The 219-nt window shown below is 53.9% G+C and overlaps 1 protein-coding gene across 1 annotated transcript in view; it reads left to right on the forward strand.

Moving 5' to 3' along the window:
• The first annotated feature begins 91 nt into the window (after nt 1-91).
• LOC119590420 (extensin-like) overlaps nt 92-219 on the forward strand; it is a 5449-nt gene continuing 5321 nt past the window's right edge. Inside the window, exon 1 of the mRNA XM_037939086.1 lies at nt 92-149. Within this exon, the coding sequence (XP_037795014.1) occupies nt 92-149 (58 nt within the window). The remainder of the gene's footprint in view (nt 150-219) is intronic.

The following is a 219-nucleotide window of genomic DNA, read 5'->3' on the forward strand; positions in this document are numbered from 1 at the left end:
TCCCCAATCTCTCAATCACAACCACACAGCATGCAACCAGCGACAACCCAAAATATCCACACACACTCAACCACAAAGCCCCACGTGCAACATGGCCTCCACCACCTCGCCGACGGCCGGCCTCCACCAGGCACAACAACGTGACATGGGTTGACATTCCAACTTTAAGCTGTCATTACAACTTGTGGCTCCGACGTCTTCTGAGAGGTTCCCACACCA

This window comes from Penaeus monodon, chromosome 27, assembly GCF_015228065.2.
Source record: "Penaeus monodon isolate SGIC_2016 chromosome 27, NSTDA_Pmon_1, whole genome shotgun sequence".
Taxonomy (NCBI): domain Eukaryota; kingdom Metazoa; phylum Arthropoda; class Malacostraca; order Decapoda; family Penaeidae; genus Penaeus; species Penaeus monodon.